Genomic DNA, 25798 nt, shown 5'->3' with positions numbered 1-25798 from the left:
AGTGCATAAGGGTTCCTTTTCTCCACATCCTTGCCAACACTTCCTAGTTCTTATCTTTTTGGTGAAAGCCAAACAGGTGTGAGATGATATCTCACTGTGATTTTGATTTGCATTTCCCTGATGTTGAACACCTTTCATGTACCTATTGGCCATCTGTATGTCTTCTTTGGAAGAATCTCTATTCAGATCCTCTGCCCATTTTTTAATCCCTGTCACTTCTGTCTTCACTCTAGGGATTCTGCAGTTGGACCAGGTCATCCAGGTGCTGCTGACCACAGGCATGTTTGTTGGTGGATTTCTGGGCTTTCTACTGGACAACACCATCCCTGGTAGGGCTCACCTTTGCTCTGTAAGCTGGCAGTTTGGGTAGATGGTCAGCATTTGGGTCACCCACATTGCTTCTCTAGCCCCAATTCTCATGTGAGACTGGCCACAGCATACCCTGAGCGGGCCCTGCGTCTGGGTGGGGTGTATGGGCCTGTACTAGCTTTCTAGGGCTGCCATCACAAAATGCCACAGACTAGGAGGCTTAAACAATCGAAATGTATTTCCTCACAGTTCCAGAGGCTAGAAGTCCAAGAACAAGGTGTTGGCAGGATTGGTTTCTCCTGGGGCCTCTCTCCTTGACTTGCAGATGGATGGCCTTTCCTTCCTGTGTGTGCATCTCTGTTGTCTCTCTGTGTGTCCTACTCTCCTCTTCTTATAAAGACACCAGTCAGATTAAATTAGAGCCCACCCTAAAGACCTCGTCTTTAACTAAATCACCACTTTAAAGACTCTATCTCCAAATACAGTCACATTTTGAGGTTTGTGGGGTTAGGGCTTCAACATGGTTTTTTTTGGGGGGGAGACACAATTCAGCCCATAAAAGGACCCTAAGGTGAGAAATACACCAGAAGCAAAAAGCAAAAGACATAGCCCCAGCTCTCTTAGAGCCTGCCGTCTAGTTGATGAGGGAGAGAACGCATGTGTTCATTTATTCATATTCCAATAAAAACCACAGCAAATGCACTGTGTTCCAGGTGCTCTGTATTGAGGATACAAAGAGCTGCAAGACATGCCCCCCTGCCTTCTAGAAACTCACAGGCTAATAGGAGAGAGAGACACGACAACAGACCATTGCAATACAGGGCAGTAAGTGTGATGGTGAGCAAACCAAGCCCATGAGCGCTGAGGTGAAGAGCGCAGAGCTGCCCTCACTGGTGGCTTTCAGTGCTCCCTTCTTGGTCCTCCCACAGCCCCGTGAAAGGACCTCTGTGATAGCTCCTGCTTCGTGGTATTCCATTTCCCACACTTCTTCTCTCCACCAAATGTAAAATGCATCTGCATTCCAGAAACATTGAAATATAGAAAGGTCCGCTCCGGAAGATGAGAAAAAAACAGTGGTTAGTAGAAGGTCGTACCCCGGAGCCCAGGGAGCACCTGATGATGAGCTGAGTTGAGCTGAGCTGATTCTTGGGATGGGCTTGGAGGAGGAGGAGAAGGAGGAGGAGGAGGGGCTGCAGTTGGGTGCAGGGCACTGAGACGAGGCCTCGTGCGTGCCTGCAGGGGGCGCCAGAGGCTTCCGCCCCCTCCCTCAGGGTCCAGTCTTGACTGCTTGCTGTCTCCCGGTAGGAAGCCTGGAGGAGAGAGGCCTCCTGGTGTGGAATCAAATCCAGGAGGAGTCTGAGGAGACTACGAAGATCTCGGAGGTGTACAGCCTGCCCTGGGGGATGGGCACAAGGTTCTGCGCATCCTCCTGCACCCGGTGCCTCCCCTTCTGGCCCAGGCTGGAGCGTGGGGGGAAAGGTGAGGCGGGAGCGAGCCAGCTCACGCTCTGCTCCCGGGACCCCTCAGAAGAGCGGCCCAAGGGCGCCACAGACACCAGGATGTGAGAGCACTCCATCTGCACGTCCCAAAGCCTTCACTGTCCCCCCACCCAATGTGCTGAGCTCCCCGCTCACGTGGGGCGGGGGACCCTGCCCTCTCGAGTACCTCTGCACCGCGCACGTGGTGGCAGCCAAATAAGTATTAGATTAAGACCACGACAAGCGTGCTTTGACCCAGTCACTTAGTCACCGAGGTCTGGCCCCAAGCTGCTTCCTCCCACTGTGCTCCAGCCCTCCCATCTCCAGTGTAAACCAGTCCTCTTGGCAGTATTTTGATGCATCGGGAGGAAGAGGCTTTGGGTGGGGCAGGGGACGGAGATGGGGCTGTTTGCTGAAAGGTGACGGGAACAGTTCTCTTCCTCCCCAAAGAGGCTGGAGGCCCTGCCAGCCCCCCCAGGCCCTTCTCTTCCAGACGCTTCCTCTTCCAGGCCCCTCCCCTCCAGGCCCCTGCCATTTGTAAACACTGAAGGGCCAGCAAAGCTACAATCCCTGCACAGCCCCAGCGCCGGTCCTTGGGGTCAGACTGTGCATCACAGGACGGTATAGTGAGGCAGTGGGCCCTGGCGCTGTGGAGTCAGGACCAGGTTTGGATCCTAAGACTTAACCTGCATGTCAGGTTCTCACAGGGACATTAAACAGTCAAAGCATTCGAGAGGCCTTCAGTGGAGCAAAGCCACTGTTGTTATGATATATAAACTGTAAAGAGCCAGGCGAACCTGTTCTCTCTGCATCCTCAGTGGATTAGTCAGGATTCTCTAGAGAAACAGAGCCAATGGGGGGTGTGTGTGTGTGTATACACATACATGTCTGCAGAGAGATATATACATGTGTACCCACACACACATACATATATGGGGGTGGTGGGAGGGCAGGGTGGGGGGAGAGAGAGAGAGATTGACTTAAGGAATGGACTCATGTGATTGTGGAGGCTGGCAAGTCCAAAGTCTGCAGGGTAGACCAGCAGGCTGGGAAGAGTTACAGCTGGAGTCTGAAGGCAGTCACTGGCAGAATTCCCTCTTCCTGGGGGAGGTCAATCTTTTGGTCTATTCAGTCCTTCAGCTGATTGGATGAGGCCCACCCACACTATGGAGGGTAATCTGCTTTACTCAAGCTCTACTGATTTAAATGTTAATCTCTTCTGAAAAAATACCTTCATAGAAACACCTGGAATAATGTTTGACCAAATACCTGGGTACCATGCCCTAGCCATGTTGACATATAAAATTAACCATCACACCCAGTGTACAGGCCCAGGGACATTTATGCACTCTTTGCCCAGGGGCCTCACCAGAAAGCACTCAGAACACTGTGGGATCTGGCTTGGACTCCATTCAGGAGTCTTTATTATCAGAAGAAGCAGATGTAGCTGATTCTACCTTGATGTCCTGGAGCACAGGGTTGAGGTCAACACTGTTCCTGGGCTCCTAGAACATGCAGGATGTGTGGTGGGCTCCAGAACTCTCTAGAACCCATCAAAACAATGCCCTGAACCCAGGTGTGCTGCAAGTACCCGGTGTCATGGGACAGATCCTGCCTGTCCTGTTCTTGAAAGGCTCGTGGCCTGGGCCTCAGGTGCATCCGGTACCCCCTGAATAGGGGCACAGTGGGAGCAGGTGTGTGCCCTGCAGCAGGCCAGCACCTCATACCAAACAACCCTGAAAGACTGACACGGGGCCACACTCCTCTTAAATACTTTATAATAATCAGAAACTACAACCATCAAAATGCTTTCAGGACAGCCCACTCCAAAATGTCCTGCAAGGCTGAGGCAGGGGCAACCTGGGCTGCCAGCATTCAAACCTGGAGACTGCCCGCCCTCCTTCATCCCCTCCTGCTCCCAGCCCTTCTGCATCACAGATCTTCATCGTCAAACGTCTCCATGCACCTCAACATTATCATCTCATCGTCAACGGGAAGGTCTGGTTCCTGCAAAACACAGGTAGAAGAGGATTCAATTTTATTTAAGGGCTCTGGGCCTCAGGCAGAGGAGAAGGCCCCATCATCTCAGGCGTGCCCCCCCCTCCCTCTGTCTCTCCCCCACGTCTCTTCAGTGGTATCTTCTACGTTTTCTTTGTATATCTTTTGGTAACTTTTGAACTTTAAACCATGTTCATGGGTTAGCTGTTTGGAGATAATTTTTTAAAACAGCGCTATGTCTGTTTAGCAAGGGTTTCTCAGTCCCTTAACAATGACCCCAGCCAACCTCTCTGACTCCCCATTACCTCTTCCCCTAACCGTACGTTCCTGGGTTTGTGTTCTTCCTACCTCTCCCCACCCCAGCAGAAAATCAGCCCTGTAATTTGTTAGCCCTGATGGTTAGGGGTTGATCCCCTTGGGCCCTGGGAAGCACCCCTAATCCAGCCAACCATCTTATGAACGTGGGACCTGGTCCCCAGGGTGACAGCCAGATTGGGGGTGACTCTGCAAATGAAGCCTCTCCAGCTCTGGAGAACGGTCCTCACCTGCTGGGCTCTACTGATGGGGGCGGGGCGCACAAGAGCCAGGGGATCCAAGAGGGGGAACAGCTGGTAGAAGGAAAATCACCCAGGCCCATTGTTCAGGGTGAGGATATGGCAAAGGTTGAGAAAAGAGGGAGTCGGAGCATAGTGGTTGCCCGGAGGCCAAGCGTCCTGGGAGGGAACCACACACTGGAGTCTATCACACAGAATGCTTGAATGTCATTCCAAATGTTCTACTTCCTTAAGCCTCTGAAAACGGTGATGAGGCATTTTTAAGCTGCAGATTTGTGAAAGCGCTAGGCTGTGAGAGGTGTTTGCTGGAATTGGGTGCTGAAATGTGTTGAGTAGTGTTCCCTCTAATTCATATCCTCCTGAAACCTATTTGGAAATAGAGTCTGTGCAGATGTAAGATTAGTTAAGGATGTCAAGCTGAAATCATCTGGATTTAGGGTGTGCCCTCAATCCAAATGGCTGGTGTCCCTACAAGATGAGAGGGACGGAGAGATACACAGCAGAAGGCCATGTGAAGACGGAGGCAGTGACTGCAGTGATGCAGCTACAAGTCAAGGGATGCTGAGGATTGCTGGGAGCCACCAGGAGCTAGGAAAAGGCAAGGAAGGATTCTTCCCTAGAGCTTTCAGAGAGAGCATGGCCCTGCCAACACCTTAATTTGGCCTTCTGGCCTCCAGAGCTATGAGAGAATAGATTTTTGTTGTTTTAAGCCACCAAGTTTGTGGTAATTTGTAACATCTGTCCTAGGAAACCAATAAAGGTACTAATTAAGTTTCATCCAACCACCTCCCATGAAGCTGATAGTGGGGGACAAACGGGGAAGAGAATGCAGTTGCCCTCTTTACAAACCATCTACCAAAGCCTGAGGCCTCCTGCACGAGGACACTCTTGAACAGCTTGTCCAAAATACAGATTTCTGGGGCCGCATCTCGCAACACTGAATGGGAATCTTGGGTGTGGGGACAATGGGAGTCTGCATTTCCAATAAGCTCCCAAGGCGATTCAAGTCTGAGCACCTCTGCTTTCCATGGGTGCTCCAGCCCTGCCTGTTCTCTCTTTCCTGCCACGTGTAGAGAAAGGAAGCAGGGAAAGCAAAGACTGTCCCATCGATCCATTCTCAAAGCCTTGGTAAAGTGAACTGACTTCACTGTGTCGAGAGAAAGGGACACAGTGGTCAGAGCCGGCGGCCAAGGGTTGGGAGGTGGAGAGCAAAGCGCAGGGAAGGGCCCTGGCTCCAAGTGGAGATTCAAAGTGGTCTTGGCAGAGGGAAAGGAAGGGTTAGCGGGAAGAGGGCCCCATGGAAAAGCTGTCCGAATTATTTGAGACATTTTCATCACTATCACTTACCTTTTTTAATGAACAGCTAGAGTTTTGCTAAATTCGTGAGAAAATCCATGGCTATGAACCTGAAAGGGCCTGTCCCCTTGGCAGCTCAGGTGTAACCCTCTCCCCCCGTGGAAGCTTCCAGGAATGGACCTTCTAACCAAGACCCCCCACAGTGCATGTCCCCGAGGCTGCACAGTCAGCTTTTTGGAAGCAGAAATTAATATCCTTCAAAAGCTGGCAGCAAATATTACCCCGGGGTCTCCGAAGATGATGAAATGGTCCGGCCTCGTAGAAAGGCATCAAGGAGTCACACAACATGTAGGATTGCCTGCGAAGGGCCAGGCCCCTGAGGTCTGGTCCCGGCATCAAGGGACTCCCAGGCTCAGGTCTGCCCTGAAGAGCATCCCTCTGTCTCTCCCCTCCATTTCCCCGGACATCCTCCGTTTCACAGGATGCATTAGGCTGAAGTCAACCACCCGTGGAAGAACGTCCCCCCGCCGTGGTGTGAGCTGGGGGAGCTGTAGCCGGGTCTCCCCTCCAGAGCCCTTCTCGCCCTCCGAGGGGAGGTGAGCCAAGGCCTCACTGTACTCTGCTCCGTCCTACCTGTTTGAACTGAGTGTTAACACAGCAAAGGCCTTTAAAAAAATTGACGATCTGCATGTAGAGCTGAAACTTCTCCTCGGGATTTTCTGGGTTGCAGACAGCCAGCACGGAACTGACAGCAGAAAGGAGGAAGAAACAGCAAACCTTTAGAATCCTAACGTTTTACCTCTGTTTGTACCCACTAAAATATCTGGATTACAGTGGGAGCCAAGCACGCAGCTGAGCCCTCCGTGGAAGGCTTGCATGGCCCCAGTTCCAACACCATGTCTGGAACCTGCTGGGAAAGCGAGACTACAGGGAGGCAGGCTCGCGTGCCTAGCTTAGTGTTCTGAGCTGTGGCCTGTGGAACAAGGAGCGAGATTTCCTCTCCGCCCAGAGTCAGGCTCGTACAGCAACGCCACACGGTTCTGCTCCCACCGGTGGTTGCCCAGGCTCGGGGGGCTCAGGGCACGGTCAATACCAGCCCCTTGAGATGCCTCCGCTCAGGAGGTCTCACACGGAACACGGGCCTGGCGCAGAGGGCAGGCTGCTTTGCAGATTCCTTTCCTGCTGCTTCCTGGGACAAGGGGAGAAGCCTGCCAACAGGACCGTGAATCAGGCCTGGACAGCTGACTTCCTGCTGGAGTGAGGTCCCACAGTCAGCGTGGGAACCCCTGGCAGCAACCCCTGCCTTTTCTAGGGAAAATAGGAAAAAAATTTTTTTAATTGGTTGTTTTTTGTTCCATCAGTAGAGTGAGGAGTTCCAAGTACACTTTGGCCACTTTTCAACAAAATCGTCTTCACAGCCCAAGCCCAACTCAGAAATAGGAGCGTCTGTCTCCAGCCAGTTTCAGCCAAATCAGACTCTACACACAGCTGGGAAGAGCCTGAGTCGCCAGGGAAAAGCGCTTTGAGATTTTGGGCGAGTCTGGCTGGGCTGGGGGCGGTGGGGTGGGAGCAGAGGAGCAAATGCTGACCTCTGATCTGCCTGCAGGCGGCCAGGGCTCCAGGCCGTAGCCACAGGCCTCGGGGAGAATGGAGATGTTCTTTGGGATCATGAGGACATGAATGTCAGCCTCACTCCCAAGGCAGAAAAACTAAATTTTCTTGCTTCTTTTTAGCCAGCTAGCCAAAGGGCCTGTGCCTTCAGGCTATAAGACCACAGCTTTTCAAAGTAGCAAGGGAATTTCCATCCTAAACTTTCTTTCTGAGAAAACACACCTGTTTTCTTTTTTTAAAACAAGCTGCTTCTTGTTTTAACATCTCCCCAGATGCTCTTCTCACTTCAGGGGTCAGCCATCCCCTCCTCCCCTCCTTCCACATCCTTCCCATCAGCACTGTGAAAAGCAGCTTCTCCCCTTGTGCGACTCAGAGCTCAGGGCACTGGGCCTGTTTCCACGTTGGCCCCGGCTCTCTGTGGCCCAGAGGCCCCCCGCCCACCTCTCGGACCAGACCGACTGCTGTAACCTGCCCATGGCCACCTCACCCCGGGGAACAGTGCAGCACAAGCAACCTGGAGTTGATAACCTGCTGTGTCTCAGCCCTGGGCCACGATGGAAGAACTGTCTACTCTGAAGAAGCCCCAGACAACATCTTCCCCAGGGCAATGGCACAATCCTAGGACCTACTTTGAATCACAGAAAAAAGTGGATTTCCAAGAACTTCCACTGAATTATGCTCCCTTCTGAGAGGCTGCAGGGGAGAGGCTTGTAAACACCCCAACAGGGGTGCCCATGCACACACACACACTCATATACACACACAGTCTCACACCCCCTTCTTCACCTGGAGCTAGATGTACTTGGAGCCTCACTTTTGTCGCGGAAACTTGCCACATCGAAGGCATCTTCAAAAAGGATCTGAAAGGAAGCACAAAACTTCATGTGTCAGAAATACCCCTACACTTTGACGTTTGCTCTGGGTGGCTGGGGGAGAGATGCGTAGAAAGCCTCTCTAGCCCTCAGCCCCAAATGGGTGCATGTTAAAGCTGAGGCCCAAACCCAGGCTCTCTGCTTGGTGACCTTTCCAGAGGATGAGTATTAAGTTCTTGCCCACCCAGAACAAACTGCCAACCCCGAGAGGTGGCTGAGAGACGGGGAAGCACTGGGGACCGTGGTCTCCTCCTTTTAAAGAAAGCGGGAGCTTAGGCGCGAGATGCAACAGCCAGAGGTGAACCTCAGTTTACACTGGAAAGGGCTCATCTACACCTCCTGAGGGGCAGAGACTATCTGAGCCCAGGATCCACAATCTAGTGGTTTCATGCCAGGGCAGCTGAACAGAGGTTAAGGGGGCTCTGGGGTTAAGCTGCAGGAAAGCCGACTCCCAGCCCTGCCACTCACTAAGCTGTGACTTAATTTCCCAAATCCCAAAGGGAATCACAACAGTGCCTACCCATAGGGATGCTGCAAGAATTAAATGATGTATGGGAAGCAGCTGGCACATAATAATAGCTCAAATATGCTAGCTATTATTGAATACTATGTGCTTTGTAAAAGAAACACACGTTCATCTTGGAAATTTTGGAAAATAGAAACAAAGTTAAAATCACTGAGAAACAATCCCACCCAGAGATGTCCATTGTTGACATACTGATCTGTTTCCTCCAGTCATTTCCCAGGGCATATTATAGCGTATATTTCCAATTTTGGAATCTTGCTATTTAGAAAGTTCTCAGTTCTGCTTTTTAAAAATTTGTTGATGAATATTAAATATTCCACGGGAACATGATATACACTTAGCATTGCAGGATTTAGTAAATAAAGATACAGGATGCTTGGTTAAATTTGAATTTTACATGAAGAATGAATAATTTTTTAGCATACAAATGTCCCAAGTATTGCATGGACACTCTTATATGAAAATTTTAACTAGGTGTGCTTTTTACCCCTTCTATATGGGAGTCAAGAGGGCATTCTCTGTTCCTAGTTGGCAGGTTCTAGCAGGTTCCCCAGGGTCTCCTCTCTTCTTACCTGGGGACACATTGCTCTTTGTCTTTGACAGAAGGGGGCCTTCTGTCTGTCCTTCATGTCTTTTTTTTTTTTTAAGTTTTTTTTTTTTGATGTGGATCATTTTTAAAGTCTTTATTGAATTTGTTACAATATTGCTTCTGTTTTATGTTTTGGTTTTTTGGTGGCAGGGCATGTGGGATCTTAGTTCCCCAACCAGGGATTGAATCCGACCCACTGCATTGGAAGGCGAAGTCTTAACCACTGGACTGCCAGGGACGTTCCCCACTTCATGTCTTCCTACAATTCACTTTCCCTGAACTGAATTCCCTGGGACTCTGGAATTGTGAATTGTCCTCCTGGCTTTCTGGACATTTTCTGGTGTCCTTCTTTTTGATATCCCTTTGGTCACCTCAGAGGATTTGGGAAGGGGTCACTGAAAGGCCTGGGCTGCTGTGTCCATCAGCACAGAAGCCCTTTGTCTCCGTGTTCCTCCCCGGCAGGCCTGAGGCAGGGACGCAGGACCTAAATTCCTTCCCTCAAATCAATCAGCCCATCACAATCACAGGCCACATACCATCCTCACCTGTGCAAACCCCTCTCACAAACCAGCTCTTGGGGGCAGCATGGCCAGGCTCTGAGGTCCTTCTGGGGCACCCGGCACACTTACGGGGCCGCACCTCTCAGAAGTGAGGGGCACTGGCCACCTGATCCCGAGTCCAGGGGTTGGCCCCAAACGCAACTGTTCCACAGCAGAACCTCTCAGGTGGACCAGGAGCTGCAGAGGTTTCACTGCAACTAATTTAGAAGCCACAGCAGGAGTAAGTGGCTCTGTCCCTACCCTGGGCATAACTGTCATCTACCCCACTCACCCTGTCACTCAGCCCTGGGCTGGCCCAAGCCTGGGGACGGCGATGCAGGCAGAGCCCTGCTCTGGGCACGGCTAAGAGACTCTGCTGCCAGCTTCCCTCGACACCAGAAGAACGTGAGCCCTTAGCCCTTCCTGAAAAAGCCCAGACAAGCTGCTTCCGTGATTTGGAGACATTAGATTCTGGGGTTTTCTCTTTGGGTCTGCTCTTCCTTGAGGAAAGGTTTGTGCTGCAAACACGTGTGCAGTCAGCTTACAGTTTGACAGAATTTTCATGCATTTGACATACGTTTTCTTTTGCCTTCTTTGTTGTGGGACCCCAGGGCCAGGCACTTTGAGGCTACAAAGACATCTAGCCTGGCTGATGCTTGCCTTGGGTTGAGGTCTTTTGGGGCTGGTTGTCTGGCCCTGCTTTGGCCATTATGGAGGAGAGCTCACATCGTCTCACGGTGGACCCAACATTCGTGGATAGATCAGAAGCCATAGTCCAGTGGAGTGGCGAATGGCGGGTGGGGAGGGGGCATGGGTGGTAGCGGTTGACTGTGGCATATCCGCCCTGCAAATTCCCTCGACTAACACCCGCGGTCATCAGTCACCTGGGGTGCTTGTTCAAAATGCAGATTCTGAGCCACCCCCTCGGGGACTCGGATTCAGTGGGTCTGGGGTACTAGCCAGGCACCTGCCTTTTTTTTTTTTTTTTTAAAGATTTATTTATTTGGCTGCCTCGGGTCTTAGTTGCGGCACGTGGGATCTTCGTTGTGGCATGCGGGATCTTTAGTTGAGGCATGTGGGATCTAGTTCCCTGGCCGGGGATAGAACCCGGGCCCCCTGCATTGGGAGCACAGAGTCTTAGCCTCTGGACCACCAGGGACGTCCCCAGGCACCTGCCTGTTAACTAAACTCCACTTGAGAAGCATCAGGGGAGATCATGGAGGGTAGAGCATAAACAGGTGACCAAAGGGCAGAGACTTGAAAAACTCTGTACTGAAGGATACAATGCTTGAAGCAGGAACTATGTGCCCTGGACTTGCTAGGACACATGCTAGGCCTAGTCTGTGAACTGGAAGGACTGGGCAAGGTGACCACTGCTCTCCTGGCCCAGGCCCTGGTGGCTGGGAAACCTCCCAGAGGATGGGGCCTCCAGGGCTGGCCCCCAGCATCAGAGGCACTTGGAGGAGGTTCTCTGGCTCTAAGACTCCCCAGAGAGACACTGGACGTCCCCTCCAAGGGACCACCCGCGGAGGAGTATTTGGAAAGTCAGGGCAAAGCAGGGGGTGGGGTCCATGGAAGCTAAATGTCCCGCAAAGCACTAGACAGGCGCGGAGAGCAAAGAACTGCCCTCCCCGTTAGACAAGGGAGGGCAGATGCAGCCGCCAAGTGGTAGCCGCAGCCTTCTGAGGCTGTCCTAATTCTGGAAAAGCAGCTGAGGGGCCCAGTTTGATCTCAGCGCTGAGCGGACCGCGAACCTAATGCCACCCAATGCTCTGCATGGCTCACCATGGCCGTTCTTGCTGCTTGAACGCGGAGACGCACATTTACAGCAGAGGCGTGGTTGCCTCCTCTGCGTTCTGCAATGCTCTTTGGGGTGGGAGCTGACCTGCTCTCAGGGATTGGGCCTGATTAGTCCTCTCTCGATTACTCATTGGCTCAGTAATCTAGCAATATGACCAATTCCGGCCAATGAGAGGGCAGGAGAGGTATGGTGCAAATTTCTGGGAAAGTTCTTCCTTGACCCTTAAGAAAGAGGCACAGAGAATCTTTTCTCCTACCTGATGTAGAGAAGGAATAACAACTTGATTGCTACCAGCAGCCGTTCCACAGTCACCACACGGGGTGGGGGAAGTGGGTTGGGGAGGGCAGGTGAGATGCCGGCCTTGAGACGAGGCAGAGCAGGGAGACAGGAAGAGCCGAGTAGTCAGCGACATCGCAGGGAGATGAAGCGGAAGTCCTCCTGCCTCGGGCCCTCCCTGGGTGTGCCGAGTACATTTCCTCTTGGTTTAAAGAGCAAGTAACTTGAAGCCGAAAGAATCCTAGTGCATACAACCTTCTAAACCTTCTTTTCTGTAATCCCCATGGAAAGGCCAGGAAAGTAGCAGGGGAAAAATAACTGTGGTTCTGTGGTTGCGTATACTATGTCGGGAAAATCAGAAACTTACCGCGCGCCAGAATCCAAACAGCACCTTCAAGTTACTGTCTGACCCGGGCAGCTCCCTGGCGTCTCCAGGCAAAGGTGATGCCCACCCTCCACCCCACCCGTCGGTCCGCTCACCTCCTCGGGGGTGGAGACGAGCGAGCAGCTGGCCCCCTGGCTTTCCACTCCGCTGTCCTTCACGCTGCCCTCGGCGCAGGCCGGCTCCTGACAGGCCCCCACGAGGCCCAGGAGGCCGCTGTGCTTCTGCGCCCAGGCCTGCAGGAGGCTGGCCTTACTCTCCTCGGAGAGGGTCTGCCACAGGTGGGAGATGGCCGCAGACACGATGGGGAGGGTCACCTCCTGCGAGGAGACGATCCCGTTCCCGGTCAGAAGGTCCATCGTCTGCTTGTAAAAGTTGAGGTACCTGCAACAGAAAGGGCAGCAACTCCCGGACCTGAAGCCGGTGGCCCGGGGTCCCGCCCAGGCCGGCTCCTCGGGATCCCGTGGTGGCGGGGAGAGGGGAGGCATGCACAGCACACAGGCCTTGCCCGCACTGTGCTTCACCAGGGACTCAGCCTCACTAGCCGCCGCCTGCCCTGCCACTTGCAGAGTAGAAGCTATCTGGGGGGCCGTGGGCGACTTAGCTTTGTGCTTCGCAGTCCCTCCCCAAGTCCTCCCAGCACCCCCTGTGAAGCTCTCTGCCGTACAAAAGAGAGGATGAGAGGCAGGGCAGGCTCAGCTCTCCCCCCAGGGGAGAACTGCTTCAAGTTTAGAGCCCAGACACGTGCAGATATGATATGACCTCGCTTTAATTTGGAAGCTGTGGAACAAGCCTTCTTCTACTGGGCCCGCACCTCCCACATGGATGTGGAGGGCCTCAGGTCTGTGGAGGAGCGGTGAGGGACAGGGGGAATCTGAGCCATCCATCCACTGCCTTTCTTACTCCAAGATTAGTAATGCTGCTGAAGCAGACCTGTGGTGTGTGTGCAGCAGTGGGGGTGGCTTTAGCCCTCATATCCCACCCACAGGCCCCCCAAAGTCACCCCAAATAAAGTCAGTCTAAGGAAACACACTTCACGTGCTATGCAGATGTGGCTTCAGGACTATTTCTCTGGCTCCTCTGCCAACCTCATCCCTGAGCCCCCGCCATGTGGAAATCCTGGAGCTTCCATGACTCGGGGCCTGCAGGACGCCCCAGGTGGAGCACCTGTCCCCTTCCCCACAGGGGCCTAGCTCTTCTCACCGTTCAAATTCCAAGAGGTCTGGCAGCAAGGTGACTGGGGAGTTTAAGAGCTCCACTTTTTTCTCCTCTTCCTCCTCCTCCTCTTCCTCCTCCTCTTCCTCCTCTTCCTGGTCCTCCTCCTCCTCCTCTTCTTCCTCCTCAAACTCCTTCCCAACTGCCTCGATTGGGCACCAGGTGTTGGAACCTTTCTGATGAACTGTATTTAACACCAGACTGGGGAGGAAATGGAAACAAGGTAATCCCTCATGAACATCAAGACTGAAATTCTTGACACAGTTTTAGCATATATAGACTAAAGAGAAAAAAACCCTATATGATCATCTCAATAGGTGCAGAAAAGCACTTGGCAAAATTCAACATCCATTCATGATGAAAACTCTCAGCAAACTAGGAATAGAAGGGAATTTCCTCAGCCTAATAAAGGGCATCTACAAAAAACCTACAGCTAGCATCATACTTAACAGTAAAAGACTGTTTCTCTGCTAAGATCAGGAATAAGACAAGGATGTCCTCTCTTACCACTTCTATTCAAAATTGTGCTGGAGATTATAGCCTGTCCAATAAGGTGAACCAAAGAAATAAAAGGTGTACAGATTGGAAAGAAGAAATAAAACTGTCTTTATTTGCAGACAATGTGATTATCTATGTAGAAGATCCCAAAGAATCTACAAATATGTGACCAGAGCTAAGAAGGAAGCAAGGTTGCAGAATACAAGGTCAGTATACAAAAACCAATAGTATTTCTATATATTAGCAATGAATAATTGGAAATTGAAATTTTAAAAATTACCATTTACAATAGCACCAAAAACCATGGTTAAATACTTAGGTTTAAACTAAAAGCTCCATCTAGAAAAGAAAAAAATGAATAAGTTGGGCTTTATAAAGTTTTAAATTCTGCTCTTCAGAAGACAGTTTTAAGAGACTGAAACAACATGACACAATTTGGAAAACCAGGACTTGTACCCAGAATCTCTTCATACTGATAGGAATAATCCCCAAGGTATCAGATTGAGTTAAAAAGCAAGTGTGCCAGAAGAAAACATAGGAGAAGTCTCAACCTCTCTTTCTCTCTCTCTAATCTCAGAGTGGAGGAAGTCTTTCTGACTATTCACCCAACATCAGGTGCCATTATAGATGGACAGATTAGACTTCATTTTTGCATGGACAAAACAAAAAACAGAAACATTGAAAGCAAAATAGGAAAACAACCAACCAAGGTACAATTGTTTGTAATCCATATACTAGAAAGAGAGCTAATTTCTTATGATACATAAAGCCCTTCTACCACTAAATAAGAAAAAGACCACCAACCCAACAGGAAAATGGGCAAAGAAGAGGTTAAAAAAAGCTCCCAGGAAAGGAAATACAAATGATCCTGAACAAAGGCACTTAAGTTCATTCATAATTTAATTAATTAATTAAAATAGAATAATTATAAAATGTAATTAATCTATTCCTCTGCTGGTACCACAGTTTTAATTATTGTAGGCTTATAATAATTCTAGTGAAAAAAATCCTCCCTAATTAATATGATTCTGAAAGAAATTTAGTCATCCTCATGTGGATAAGTGATACAAGTATTAATAAGATTTTAGTATGTGATAGTGGTCGTATGTTAAATCAGGAAGGAGAGGATGGCTTATGTAATAAATGTGGTGGGATCAGTAGCTAACATCGGCCTCACTGAGATCATCTCCCAGGCTGATTTCCAGGTGGGGCTAGTCTGATTTGTAAAACGTGGCCACAAACACCCTGCCACGTACACTCAACACACACACACACACACACCCCCCACTCTTGCCTCCGTCCCCCGACGACCAAAGCAGTGCAGAGTGTGATTATAGGTGATGGTGTCCTTCTAATACTTTTCTGTATTCTCACGTTGTCTACAATGTGAATTTAATTTAATTTAATAATCTATCATTTCCCCCTGATTATTTCCCTTAGGATATAATACACATTTATTGTTTAAAAAAATTGGAAAATACAGAAAAGCACGGAGAAGAAAATAAAATTCATCAGTAGTAACCCCACCGACAACAAGAGGAAACAACATCACTTCACCTCGGCAGGCTCTCAGGAGGTTCTGACAGTAAGCAGTTCGCAGTCCCCTTTTCAGAGTGAGTAAAATTGTTTATACACGTACTCCTGTGCCTCCTCAGAGGCCAGCCTGAATGTACACTGTGCTGGGCACGCCCTGGGGCCGCCAGAGGTGATGAGGGCCTGGCCATTGTCCCCAAAGTCCAGGCCGCTCTCGAAGCAGCTGTGCAGGATGGTGGTACAGGGCCTGGGTCATCCTTTGAGAGCACAGCAAAGACTAAGTCTACAAAGTACACATCAAAAAGTGCGAGAGTTAAAAAAAAAAAAAAAAAAAAAAAAAAAAGTGCGAGAGTTAAATGTTCAAAATGAGATCATAAAAGTACGAGAAAGACATTGCTCGAATCAGCCTCTCTTGTCTGACTGTGACATTATAAAGGAGGTTCCCCTTTCAGCATCTGTGACACCTGGGTGTACTACTTTTCCTTTCCTCTCTGAAGTTCAGTTTGGTTTTTCTTAGGTTCCTACGAAGCTTGGAAAGTAGGCAGAGATTTGGATTTTCATATATACCCTCAATAAAGCCATTAGGTGAGTTTCTTTAAAAGCTATAACACGGTATGAATACTATGATCTCATTTCTCTACAAAATAATGTGCAAAATGAAAAAAACTAGGATATTCTTTAAGATTAACATTGATTTTCTTTGAGTGGTGAGATAATATGTATTTTAATTTTCTTTTTTGGGCATTTCTGTCTTTTTGACATTTTCTGTTAATAAGTAGGATTTTCATAATCGGGAAAAAATCCAATGCGTGTGATTCAAATAACATAGAAAAGAAATCTCTCCAGCACAAGACTGTTCTAAACAGGTAAGCAGCACCTCTTCCTCGGTTCTGCGTTCTGGAGGGGAAAGGTGGGCTGTGGAGCTGTAGCAGCACTGTGGTAGTAGAACTGCAGATTCTAGGTCTCCTGGTGCTTGGGTGTCTTACCTGGGATTTCTGGAGTACATGCTGGCATATTCTTCCTTGACCTCCTCTAAGCTGTTTACATTCCCATCCTCCAGGTTGAAGGATTCTATGAGGGAAGTTGAAGTCAAGGGTCACACATGATAAAGTTGGGACTTTGTCCAGTCTCTCCTGCCTTTCTGGCCTGGGTGGACCATGGGTGGTCGCTGAGCCCACCCAGGTTCAGTGTTAGGGAGTCAAGAGCCCAGTTTCACCTCTCCTGTTAGGTGTGGGGGGAGAGCACTAGAACAGGGGAAGAGTTTCTTGAACTGGACTTTCTCAGTCAAGACATGGAAAGTATCCCTTTCAGAATTCGGCTTCCACTAGCTTATGAAACCCAAATTCCCAGCCAGCCATGTCTCCCAGCCTGAGTGCAAGGAAGGGAGACAGCTTCTGCCCTTTGCTTTTGAGTTGGACAGGCCCCAGTCCACTTCTCTGGCCTCTCTGACCTGAGGAGGTCAGGCACCCTTCAACAGCACCTAGGAAGGAACTCATCATGCTCACACAGCCCGCTGACATCTGTCTGTCCTGCCAGACGCTAAGCTCCCTGAGGACAGGGGCATGGATCTCACCGTACCCCTGGCCCAGGTGCAGTGCCTGGCACACAGTAGGCTCTCAATAAATATATATTCATTTGGCTTAACCCAATCTCCCTGTTTTCAGTAGGAAAACAAACCAGCCCTTCCCTGGGAGGTAGAGGGGTGGCAGGTAGGGATCTCTTACCTTTCAGCTTCAGCAGATTATCCAAGGTTTGTTCCAGTTCCTGAATATGATTCTTCGCCTTATTCAAAACCTGCCACTGAGGACAGAGACAGACAGTGCGGAAAAGCCAGGCTCCCACCACAGAGATGGTTTGGCGGACACAGGAGCCCCTTTCCCGGCCTGAGGCCACCCTCCCTCGGGGGCAAAGCCCCAGTCTTTGACGCTGTCGACAGAAAAGGTAGGAAGTTTGTTCTGATCCACAGAAGGCATGACATTTACTTTGTATTCTGGAAATGGTTCTCACAGAAATATCAAAGTATTTGGAAACAATTAAGCTGAGCTCAGCAGACAACTAGGGTTGCACACTACTGTATACGCTACATGAAGTCGGCGTGGATGGTGACGGCACAGGTGGCCTGATGGATAGAGCTCCAGGCGGCACGAAGGCCCATTAACTTCTGCTCGCTTGTCCCAGTGTGCGACGGCAGGTTAACATTAAACGTGCTAATATTGTTTGTTTGCTAAATGCGTACACTCTAGTTGATCTAAACATTTATCAAGTGCTCTATCAACTTGAACTCTGAATTTCCTATTCTGCAAGAGTAGAATCACAAGCATTTCTGCCCTCCCTCCCTCCCTCCCTTCCTTCCTTTTGTACTGTATGTAATATTACTACAGTCAAAATGGTAACTGCAAGATTATTCAAAAATGAGAAACGCTAAATATTGTTTATTATACAGACACCCGATGCCTGTCAGGAGTCCCACACCTTCATCAGGAATGTATGAGGGCAAAGCTGTGTGCTCAGCCCGGGGACACAGAGTAAACAAGACAGCCCTGCTTTCAGGCCGCTGACATTCTAACAGGGAAGATGAGCATGGAAACAACCACTCAACGCACAAAACACTTAACAACTACGTGTAACCCGCGCTAGAATTCAGTAAGCGCCGCAAAGCGCTGTGGGAACGCACGGCAGCGGGAGGAGGGGCCCATCTAACTGGAGGGCTCGCAGCTGAGCCCCGGAGTATGCATGGACTCTGAAGGGCTGGGGGACGCAGGCCTCGCTCAGGGAGCTGCGGAAAGTAAGGAGATGGGGAGGCGGTGGGAGAGGACGCCACAGCAGCCAGGGTCCCACAGCCCAGGGGCTGCCATTCTAGACTCCCGCTGCCCTGGCTGGTGCGCAAGAAGACTTGAGGGGAGCTCACAGCACAGCGCTCTGCAGCCCCAAAAGACAGCGACAGGAGAACACAGTGGACTACAGGACCTCCTTTAGAGCAGGGGCCACCTGCTGTCTTACACCACCTGCTGCCCCCGGCCCACCCCGGCTTCAGGATTATACCGTTGGGTCAGCAAGGACTCTGTCCCCTCTTCGGACACGAGGGGCTGACAGGTGGCCCGAACCTCAGGCTTGTTCTTAGCGTGAGGCGAGGACTTTCTAGTCCTGTGGTCCAGGCCGGTCACCTGTGTCCGCACAGCCGGGCCACCCCACGCTCACCTCGCAGTCTCACTACGTCAACTGGACCAGCACAGAGCCAGGTAAGCCGGGTGCAATTCATTGAAATTCTGTTTCTAGAACGGTTTTGGCAGGCTGATTTTCTTAGGACCTTTGTCTGGGTTGAATTGTGTTCCCCTAAAAAAGATATGTTTAAGTCCTAACCCCCAAACTTATGAGTGTGACCTTATTTGGAAATAGGGTCTTTCTAGAGGTAATCAAGTTAAAAAGAGGTCATTAGGGTGGGCCCTAATCCAGTATGACCGGTGTCCTTATAAAAAGGGGAAATTTGGATGCAGAGACAGACACACACAGAGGGAAGACAATATGAAGACACAGGGAGAAGATGGCCATGTAACTGGAGTGATGGCTCTGTAAGCCAGGGAACGCCAAGGATTGCCAGCAAATGCCAGAAGCCAGAAGAGGCAAGGAAGTCTTCTCCCCTAGAGCCGTCAGAGGGAGCACGGCCCTGTGGACACCTTGATTTTGGACTTCTAGAGGCCAGACCTCTGAGACAATACATTTCTGTTGTTTTAAGCCACCTGGTATGTGGTATTTTGTTTTGGCAGCCACAGACAACTAGTAAGACCTTGCTACCACACATACGTGCATCTCACTCTTGTAGAACAAATCCTTTCTCCATGGACATTACAAATGCAAAATTCAGGGTTGTCCCTCCAGCACGAAAGAGAAAGAAGGAGAGGACAGAAAACATCTGATTTCCAGACTGCCCTCTGGCTGTGCCCTTCCAGGCAAACTGTCTAACTTTCTGGAGCCTCACTTTCCTAAGTGACACTCCTAAGTGATACTAACATTCTAAACCACATATGACCATGCTATGTTTTTCATGCTACTATACTGCTAAACTCCACAGCAGGCCTCAGGAAGCCATGACTGTTGTCCCCGTTTAACAGGTGTGTTAACTGAAGCTTAGCGAGTAACCTGCCTCACGTGGACCGAGGCCAGTTAACATGCAGGCTCTCGACCACCACGTCGTGAGGTGTGAGTTTTAGGGGCTGCAAAGGGTTCTCCTCCAGATTCACTTCCACTTCTTACTGCCAGCCCTGAGTACCTGTTCCTTCTTCAGCTGTGCTGCAGTCTGTGCACACTTCTTCACTGGCCAATGACAGGGACTTTGGGGTTTTCGTCACCCAGGGGACACAGAGCAGAGCTGTGCTGGACACGCTCTTTGCCGAGAGGCCCAGGTGTGGACTCTCCCTCCCCATCCTCACCTGAGTCCCGAGCCCCTGAGCCTGGCTCAGCCGGGGAGTAGCCCTCCCCGTACCTCTCCCGCCACAACCCATCGCCTTCCAGAGGAGCACGTGGCACCTCTGTTGAGATTCTTCCAGCCCCACTTGGAGCCCTGCACAAGGGCGCTCTGGGCGCCTTCCTCTAATTTCCACAGAGGCCCTGGCCCTGTGCCCACTGAGGGGCTCTTCTGTGTGCCTGCCCTCAGCAAGGCTCCAGCACCAGCTCCGGAAGCAGGATGCTCCCGCCCGTCAAATGGTCCCTCTCCATACGTGCAGCTCTGCTGAAAGCACCAGCCCAGAGGGAAACCCGCTGTCTGGAAGCAGTTGCAGGGTATTGGGCTGGTCCAGAGAGATGGACGGGGTAAGAGGGCCAGGTCTGGAGCCCCAAACCAGGCCTCCTCCTGGACCTGCCACCAACCAGCTGACAGGTCCTGTCTGGACTCCAGTTCCCTCCTCCATTAAAAGAGGGTGGGGGGACTTTAGGCTGTTGGGGGCCTCTCCCCTGTTGGAGACCTCCTAAATGCTTCCTGCAGTGATACCCACTCCATTCTTCCACCACCACCCAAACCCACCCGAACCTTCTGTGCTCCACCAGAGGCACTGATCAGCAATGAAAAAGCTGTGTAAGGAGAAAGGCAAAATTAAGATCAGGAAAAAATAAATGCCTACCTGGAGAGCCCTGTCGCCTAGGGAAAGACCTGGTTGATGCATGAAAACTGAGAGGCACACACGGGCATGTATTGGGGGGTGTGCTTTGGGGTATGTGTGTGTGCTTGGGCTGGGGACATAGGGTCTGGGCAGCTGCTAGAGGCTCACCACTGCCCGTGAGAGGGATGGGCATTGCAGTCACTGGCTCACCGGGCCTCTCGGGCCGTCACTTCCCCTCCGAGGCCAGACTTGTCTGCAGCGGGTAGGTAAGGCCCGGCTCTCAGGCTTTACCCACATGCAGCAGCAGACAGAGCGCCATGAGGGGTCCGCAGCTGACCGCTGACCCGCCCAGGCCGCAGCCCTCGGGGGCGGGAGCTCCAGGCCAGTCCCCACCTCGGCTCCACAGTCCCTCCACGCGTGGGACCTTTTCCTTCCTACCCTCAGGTCCCCGTACCTTTGAGGCTGTGAGATCAGAGTGGGAGTAAACGGTCTTGCTGAGGCTGCTGAAGAGCCCTGCCAGGGTGGCTCGGTGGCGGGCCTGGGACAGGCGTCTGCGGGCCACCCGCGGCTCGACCTTCTGCAGCTGTGCCAGGGGCCGGGGCATTGCTCTGCCACTGGGCTTGTTGTCTTCTCCAGAGGTCTCCATGAGAAGCTGCAATGTACTAGCCTTTGTTTGGCCCTAAATAATAAAGATACAACATTAAAGAAAAAGGAAGGTGGATTGAAGCAGAAAGAAAGGGAAACAACTCCCGAGTAGAAGGTCCCAAACCAATGAGTCTAATCAATGACAGATACACAATAAATAACAGATGATACAAAATCTGTTATTGAAGCTCGACTCCTAAAACACAAGGTGCTCATATCTGACTTACAGTTGAAGGGCACAGCTGCTTTACACCAGGAAGTTTCCAGGACCTTGCAGGTACTCACCAGACGCTTGTTAATTGACCACAGTGGCCAAGGAGAGCAAGCCGTACCCTGAGATCTCATTCTTTACAGTCTGTGAGGTGGAACAAGTATGTGTCCCACCCTTTGAGGTCTTTCCTACTGTGAGAAGGCACCCCTCTTTGAGTTGGGAAGTAGTTACACAGGTGTATGTAGTATATGAAAAAAATCCATCAAGGTGTATTCTTTAGATTCGTGAACTTACCCGCATATATACTGTACCTCAAAAAGAAGAGAATGCACTCTTCTACATGTGAAAGCAAAAAGGCACGTGACGGCAGAGAAGTGGAAGCTGGTTTGCCTTGAACTACTTCCAGTGGGTTCTGAAAATGATCATTATGTTGTCCTTGGTCACATCTAACTTTACAAATCAGGAGCCCTTCTCTAAGAGAGGCGGTTCTAAGGCTGATAATGTAACGGTTTTAATAAAAGATTGAGCCATGGATGGCTCTGCCAGCAATTTGAACAGGGGGCTGCATTGTCATTACCTCTATACTCGCAGGACGTGCTCAGCACTGGGGTTTGAGTGAATTAGGATGGGAGTTCTCCGCGGGGTCCGCTCTCCCCTGAGCACAGTTCTGCTGGGCAGAGACAATGCATGACCTGGGTCGGTTTTGATGTATGTCAGCCACCTGGCGAGATCGATGAAAATATACATGCCCAGGCCCTGCCTCAGAAACACTGGATCTGCATCTCCTGGGGTGGCCCAGGCGTCTGTGTAGGTGACATGCTGCCCGGATGATTTCGATGCTTTCCCGGTTGAGCCACCACTGGGGCACAGACAAGCAGCCCCTCTCTCAAAGCACCTCAGCTGACAGCAGCTGGGAGCAAAATCTCCTTCGAAGAGGGAATATCAGGGAAGGAGGTGGAAGAAAGCTTTCTCACTAAGTTCTAGGGGGAGAACTGGCCACAGAGACCATGAACCCAATGAGGTAATGTGGGATTTTAAAACATCTTTTAGGTCAGACAGCAAGTCTCCTGTCACCAGTGTGGTCTTCACTAGGGTGTCCACTTTCCCTCGGTTTGCTTCTCAGAACAGTGGTGGAAAGATGGTAAGTAGATGCCATTTTTGTTGCCCGCGCTGATCCCTTTCAGCTCCTGTAACGTTCATTACCAGGAGTTATGCCATCGGTGTGGGGAGGACAGCCACAGAATCACAAAGGCCCATCCAGCCCGAGGGCTAGGTTACATCAAAGGCCGCACTTTTATAGTCTCCAATTTCCAGACATCAACAGATCTTTAATAGGGAGCAAAGTAAAACAGTGAAGGTTTTGAACTACCTACAGAAAAACAAGAAACTTTTGAACTGAAGAACATAGGTTTTCTTTACCTGTTTAAATTAAAGAGAAATGCATGTGCCTGGACACCAGGGAATTTAGGTCGACAAATGGAGGAAAAAATACCAGGGTCCTCCCAGCATCTCAAATTCTCTAGTAGTCTAGGAATATGAATACCAAAGGCCTTTGGGCTTGTGGGGAGTCTGGAGCTCTCCCATTGCCCATGCTGATAATTTGGGTTTCCTCCCAGGCTTCTACCCAAACACGTTCCTCAGGAAATATCTGGATGGCTATGGGGACTGTTGAGTCACTGAATAAGGGTGCAGCCCTCTGCCTCTCCCATAGCCGGCAGACACTCCCATCACTTGCTGCCTCTGAGGGCAGCCTTCTCTGCCTGCCTCTGGGGTGCCAGAGCATCTGCCCAGCTGCCGGGAGCCGTGGCCTCCATCTCAGCCTGCCTGCCTCGGGCGCCCCAGGTCAGGAGCTGGGAGATGGGAACACCGCAGTAAAAGATGGGAGATGATCCTTCCACTCTGCTTTCAGTGGGGAATCAAGCCAAGGATCTAATCAAGATGTTAACCTTCATTAGCCCTTGTGCAATTTTAAATATCCTATTCCTAGATGCTCCATCGTGCTCTCCACTAGGGATGATTTGCTATGATCCCCCAAAGCCATTCTTTCCAAGTTATCTTTATTGACTTGCACTGTGGACCCAGCAGGAGCTTAGGTGGATATTTTTCAGACAGAGCCTCTTGTTGCAATAATACAGTTGGATCTGTCCCATCCGCATCTGTGATCTGTGTGAAGGGGTGCTCGCCCAGGACAAGTACCACAGAAGTCATGTTCTTGGATGGGGGAGGGGAGGGGAGGACCCTCCTCCGCCTTCTTGCAAGCTTGGCTCTTTTGCTAGGAATGGGGGAATTAACGGTAAAAATGAGATCAATAAGTGATCTTTTACTTAAAAACAACAAAACAAAAACAAACCTTTTTTTCCTAAAGTTCCTATGCAGATACAAAGTGTGTTAAGGAAACTGCCCCCAGCAGTATACGTTACTGCCCTGCCCACCAACCCCTATTCTGTGGCACATTCTCTTTCCTCCTACCGAGAATGCCTCCCTGCCCCCAGTTTCTACCTCTCTAGAGTCAGCTTGTCCTTCAGTTCCCAGTTTAAGTCCCAATTTCTCTGAGAAGTTTTTCAGCCCCAGTCCACACAGATTTCTCATTTCAATCTTGTTTTGCCAACAAATCGGTACGATCCTTCATCAGGATCCATGTATCCAGCATCTAAACTGTTCTTCCTGGGGTGCATCAGAATAGGAATAAGACAGGATAGCATTAAGAGAAAACCTTGGGGGCAGGAAATAATAGCGAGTTCAACCCTGACCCAAAAGACCTCTCTGGATCCTAAGCATTTACAATCTCATGAATTCAGCTCTTGACAAGGTTCACAGTGAGAAGCACATATTTGAGAAGCTGAAAAAGAAAAAGCCTTTGAAGGTGATCCTGGCCCATTGCCATGTGAGACAGGTGGGGAGGGATTATACAGGGGCAAGAACCTGGGTATCCTATTCTGGCTCAGGAAACGGGGCATGTTTGGACGGTGAGTGTGAATGTCTGGGCATCTGAAAGGTGTAAGAATTGGGGGAACTCAGTACGGGGATAGTAGGTGGAAGGAAGCTAGTCCTACAAATCCACGGTGGGTAGGATGATGCAGGGATGCTCCCAGAGATGGTGCCCGGCCAATGAGATGAACCAGTGTGGGAAAAGGCAGGATGGATTATAGATTGGCTCAAGACCTGGGTTGTAACTCTTTGTTAACCAGCAGTGTGACTTTTTATGAGCCAAGAAACCTGAAATCTTAATTTCTTTATCTGGATAAAGGAGGTGAAAAAATCCTTAACTAGATTATAGTTTCAACTTTCCACCCCTGGAAGGTCATTGTCACAATTCTGTGACTATCCGGGACAAGGGCAAGTAGCACAAGCCGCTCATTTTCCAACAGAAGTGGAGGAAGGAGCATACAACAGCATGGGAAGCTGCATGTGAAGGAATTCTGGGGACTGCAGCTCCGTAAACAAGTGTTTACTGGGCACTTTGTGCAAAGCTCATTCATTCTGAGGGAAACTGGGGCCAAAAATAATATTAGGCATTTCAGAATGGCCATAACTGATATCTTTTCCTTTTTAAAAACTTTTTACTGTGCTCAATCCTGTTCATTAGATCAGGCTGCTAAGCGTAATCTTCAATCTCACAAAGTTAGAAGACAGCTTCATTGATGCATTCTTCTAAAAGGGCATTTTGTGAAGGTTTATACTATCATGCCATAATTTTTATCACCTCTCATGTATAAAGCAAAGTATACTTTCACTACCAAAGACTTTCCAATTAAAACACCACTTAGTACCCATTTAGAGCTGACATTTTAAAAAACTCCCTAGGCTGAACTTTTAAAAACTATGACTTCACCCTCTCCAAGGTTCAGAGTAACTTTCAATCATTTTTAAGCATCAGTCTGCAAAACATATGAGTGTGATCCAGTCTCATTAGCAAACCCTAAGCAAACACATACAAGATACTGGATAATGTTTTGCAACCCACCAGCAGCTTACTTTGGTTCCCTATGCTTATCAGATCATGTAAAAAAAAAACATCCAAAATCAGTCTCAGAAATATGTAGGGTGTCAAGATGACATGTACAAACGCTCTTATTAAAGTCTGGACCCAGACCTAAATGTTCACCTGTTTGGATCCAGGGGCTTGAATCACTTGCATGTACATAAACACCCACAAGGACAAGTGCACCTTTCTGGAGGAGCCAGCCGGCCGGCAAGGTGAAAAGGTCAGCCCCGCCCCTCCACAGCGTTGAGTCGACTCACCCTCGGAGGGAGATGGGCACCCAGGCACACGACGTCCCCACTCCCGGAACACGCGCGCCGCCGGAGGGCTTGACAGCGGTGGCAGCGGTCACCGGCCTCGCGTGCCAACCAGAGTGCGGACCGTGTCTCG

At 50.2% G+C, this 25798-nt stretch overlaps 2 protein-coding genes across 12 annotated transcripts in view; one reads left to right on the top strand and one right to left on the bottom strand.

Moving 5' to 3' along the window:
* Positions 1–3988, top strand: part of LOC133096899 (solute carrier family 23 member 1-like) — a 45489-nt gene extending 41501 nt beyond the window's left edge. For 6 of the 10 annotated variants that reach the window (XM_061198760.1, XM_061198763.1, XM_061198764.1 and 3 more), the window contains 2 exons: positions 234–329; positions 1615–3988. In XM_061198760.1, the coding sequence (XP_061054743.1) occupies positions 234–329; positions 1615–1874 (356 nt within the window). In that variant the 3' untranslated portion in view covers positions 1875–3988. The other 4 variants (XR_009701895.1, XR_009701896.1, XR_009701894.1 and 1 more) reach the window with 4 other exon arrangements.
* STRA8 (stimulated by retinoic acid 8) lies at positions 3557–21243 on the bottom strand. Of its 2 annotated transcripts, XM_061198766.1 has the most exons (9): positions 21025–21216; positions 17202–17277; positions 16464–16548; positions 13878–13879; positions 13606–13630; positions 12330–12615; positions 8033–8106; positions 6269–6380; positions 3557–3794 (listed from the first exon to the last, which is right to left on the bottom strand). In XM_061198766.1, the coding sequence occupies exons 1-9, from the start codon at positions 21214–21216 to the stop codon at positions 3720–3722; spliced, it is 927 nt and encodes a 308-aa protein (XP_061054749.1). In that variant the 3' UTR covers positions 3557–3719. The 2 variants fall into 2 exon arrangements, with proteins under 2 accessions (XP_061054749.1, XP_061054750.1); XM_061198767.1 differs by lacking the exon at positions 13878–13879 and having other exon boundaries at positions 13435–13647; positions 21025–21243.
* Positions 21244–25798: the final 4555 nt, after the last annotated feature.

Source organism: Eubalaena glacialis, chromosome 8, assembly GCF_028564815.1.
Source record: "Eubalaena glacialis isolate mEubGla1 chromosome 8, mEubGla1.1.hap2.+ XY, whole genome shotgun sequence".
In the NCBI taxonomy this organism is placed as follows: domain Eukaryota; kingdom Metazoa; phylum Chordata; class Mammalia; order Artiodactyla; family Balaenidae; genus Eubalaena; species Eubalaena glacialis.
The sequence above is the reverse complement of the archived record's forward strand: the minus strand, read 5'-3'. Positions and strand labels throughout refer to the sequence as shown.